General features: G+C 39.4%; 1 protein-coding gene across 1 annotated transcript in view; it reads left to right on the top strand.

Moving 5' to 3' along the window:
• The window catches only part of cacna2d3a (calcium channel, voltage-dependent, alpha 2/delta subunit 3a), a 107,933-nt gene that overhangs the window by 71,231 nt on the left and 33,222 nt on the right, over positions 1-3,480 (top strand). The window contains exons 14-16 of the mRNA XM_035656128.1: positions 879-950; positions 1,333-1,413; positions 2,064-2,138. Of these exons, the coding sequence (XP_035512021.1) occupies positions 879-950; positions 1,333-1,413; positions 2,064-2,138 (228 nt within the window). The remainder of the gene's footprint in view (positions 1-878; positions 951-1,332; positions 1,414-2,063; positions 2,139-3,480) is intronic.

The following is a 3,480-nucleotide window of genomic DNA, read 5'->3' on the forward strand; positions in this document are numbered from 1 at the left end:
TGGAGGAAGAAGGCTATACAGGGAGCATGTACCGTTCAGTTAAGAGGATTGGTTAAATGGGGTAGTTCCCCAAGAAAAAGCACTATGCTGGTATCGGATATTTAAGCCAGTCTAACAGAATAATACTCTATTGATTGCTGCAGCAAATCAGATCATGTGCGACATGATTTTTGTTTTTGCCACCACATCTAACACAATTGTGGATTTTGCTCTGGGATTCATATTGCACTTAATGGACCAATTACTTGTGGTGACTTGAACGTAAATTGTGTGACTGACTGACATTTAGACAGTTTCGACATTTCTGAGAGGACAACGTCATTCAACGTTTTGCCAAATGTGACGCCTTACCCCAGTATATTCATAACAGTGTCAAGCTTTCATCTCTAATGGATCATCGTCAGATATAGACAGCCGCTGGAAAGATAAATATCATAATTATTCCAGCAATCTTTTGGGAGGGAAGATACCCAGATCCAAACGAGCACTGCCTTTGGATAAGCTTATTCTGCAAGACATCAAAGGCAGGCTGTGATTGAACACATTTTAAGGCAAATAATAAACATGAATAAAATATGTCATGGAAGTTTTTAGGTCCCTCAAGAAGATAATATGACTAGTTCTGCTGCAGAATTTCTATCAGGTTCCCTACGTAAAGAACGAGGGTTACGCAGCTTCAGATAATCTCTCACTGAGTATCACTAAGTAAGATGATTCATATAATATGCATGATGCCATGCAATGTGCTGTGCAGTTTTGGTTCTTTTGTATAATGTTTCATCATTAGCTTCCCTCTTTTCCCTCTCTCTGTCTTCCTTTTCTCTTTCTCACCCTCTCAATTGCTATCTTTCACTGTTCTTCTCTCATGAATCACTCAGTTGGACGATGGTCTAGGTCCGGTTCTAATGACCACAGTTGCAATGCCAGTGTTCAGTACCAAGAACGAGACTGTAAGTGCACATGGAGTGCTATAGAACCACAAACACATTCACTGTCACTAGCATTATGTTTCCCTAACTTGTTTTCTCCAACAAATTTGAAGTTTAATTGAAAAACTGTGCAATTAGTTATTGCATAACTCACAAGGAATTTGGTTTTGAGTTAAAAGACACAAATTGTAAAATAATGGTTAATTATGTTTGGAGTTGACAGACACTAATTTCACTTTGATTGGAGTTTGTAAATTAGAATACAGTAGAGCATCACTAATATATGAATATATATTATAGATTGAATTTTGTAATATTGTAAACAGTGGATCTGTAAGAGACTCATTATGTAAGTAACCTTTCAAATGCAACCTATGAATAATTATAATGTATGTGCTTCCAGAGAAACCGTGGCATCCTGCTAGGGGTGGTTGGGACAGATGTACCTGTCTCTGAGCTACTCAAGACCATCCCCAAGTATAAGGTACCACTCCCACTATCATTTAGTCATTTCTACAAATAATTATTGATCTCAATAATTATAAGATACCCCTCTACACTATCACACTTTTTATAATCAAAACCAAACTTGGATATGTTCTGAACCCTATGATATATATATATGGCTTTGTGAGTGTGACGTTCACCTGGATGCTAAGTGAATAAAAAAACTAAAGCTAAAGTTAAAGGATTCTTTTTTTTTTTAAATCTTTAAATCATATGCCAGTCCAGCTCCATAGTGCAGTAATTGAATGCCAAACCAAGTAGCAGATAAATCAGTGTCAAAGTGTTGACACTGATTATTCACAACTCCTTCCTCAAGTCCACTAATAAGAGGAAAATTATACACTTTGTGTACTAATGCATGTACACACATCCCCTCTACTGATTTATTTTACTTGTAGATCTGAAGCTTGGTTGGGTGACATTTTTTTGACATTTAAAAGTGTGTTATTTGTCCAGACGTGGTTGAATTACACCATCCTTTTGTATTGTGCATGTCTGTGAGTTTTAGCACAAACACAAAGATTCTGCCAGTAAAAATTACAAAGAGCTTGATTAGCCCAGATTTACAATTAGGTACAGATTTGTCATGCATCCATTTGGTGTGTGTGTTTGTGTGTATCCTCCTAGCTGGGCATTCACGGCTACGCCTTTGCAATCACCAACAACGGCTACATCCTCACCCATCCAGATCTACGGCCACTTGTGAGTATTAGCTCCAGCACCATATTCATTCTCTGTAACAAGTTAACTGAGTATGGACCTTATTATCATAACAATCCCTTTTAGGGCGCAGAGATTAAAGTTCAAATTTTTGTACATGCGACTGAAGAATACTAACTCTTGAGTTCATGTCAAGGCAATTACTGATTTCGTTACATCGAGATGCCGATTGACATCTAAAATTGGTGTGTAGTTGTCTGGGTGCCCTATGTGCCATGCCGTGTGTGTTGGCTGCGTGGTGGTATGTAGATGAGGAGAGTGAGTGTTCCAGGCCTCCGCTGTGCTGTGAATAGACAGAGATACAGCTTCTGAATGGCTGTGATTAACTCTATTGTACTCACTCACTCCTCTCACAAGAGGACGAGGGGAGAGAGTGCCGAGAGAAGGATAGGGAGGGAGACTGAGGAGAGCAGGGAACCTGCTTAACGTGAGAATGGGTGCAGGGTGACAAAGCAGGCCGCGACACTGGTTGAAAATGGAGAAATATGGAGGGATAAGAGGAGAACAGACGTGGAGGAGAAGAGTTAACAGGCAGCGAGACAGACAGACAGATGGTTTAATAGCGGTCTAATTAAAGACGTTAATGAACAGTGTTTAACAACTAATGAGGGGTGGGAGGCTGTCCTCACTGACAGATGAATGGAGAGGAGGACTCACAAGTACACACAGATAGTAGATGCACAAACACACATAGCAGTCATTAATAAGCCCAATACTCTGGCCTCTGTCATCTTTATTTAATGTCCATATCAAACAGGCTCAGGCAGGTAGCCAGAGAGGGATGGGGGTCAATTAAAGGGACAGTTTGACATTTTGGGGAGTACACTTTCATTTCCTGCCGAGAGTTAGGTGAGAAGATCCATACCACTGTTATATCTGTCTGTTACTTATGAAATTACCACCAAGAGACAATTAGTCTGGTTGCCTGGCAACCTCACTGTGATGACAAGACTCCAGGAAGTCTCTGCTCTCAGCCAAGAAATATTTACAGCACATAACTCCCTGTAAAACCTCAACTTGTTTTTACTTTTATTGGTATACTAGTTGAACAAATAAGATTTAACGTTTTAATGATGAGCTTTTAAGGTGTTGGTAGGTGGATTTGTTTTTTGGACAGAGCCAGGCTACCCATTTCCCCCTGCTTCCAGTCGTTGTGCCAAGACAAATAAATAATTCATGTCCATTATTATTTGACATTTATTCGTTACTACTAGCTTTTATGTGTTTTACAGTATATTGTTGTAAACTGGGTCATTGGGTTTTGAACAAAGCAAACAATTTGAGAATGTCTCCCTGGGCTCTGAGGAATTGTCACAGGATTTTA

The sequence above is a fragment of the Morone saxatilis genome, unplaced genomic scaffold (genome assembly GCF_004916995.1).
Source record: "Morone saxatilis isolate NCDOM2014 unplaced genomic scaffold, NCSU_SB_2.0 Contig15, whole genome shotgun sequence".
NCBI classification, from domain to species: domain Eukaryota; kingdom Metazoa; phylum Chordata; class Actinopteri; family Moronidae; genus Morone; species Morone saxatilis.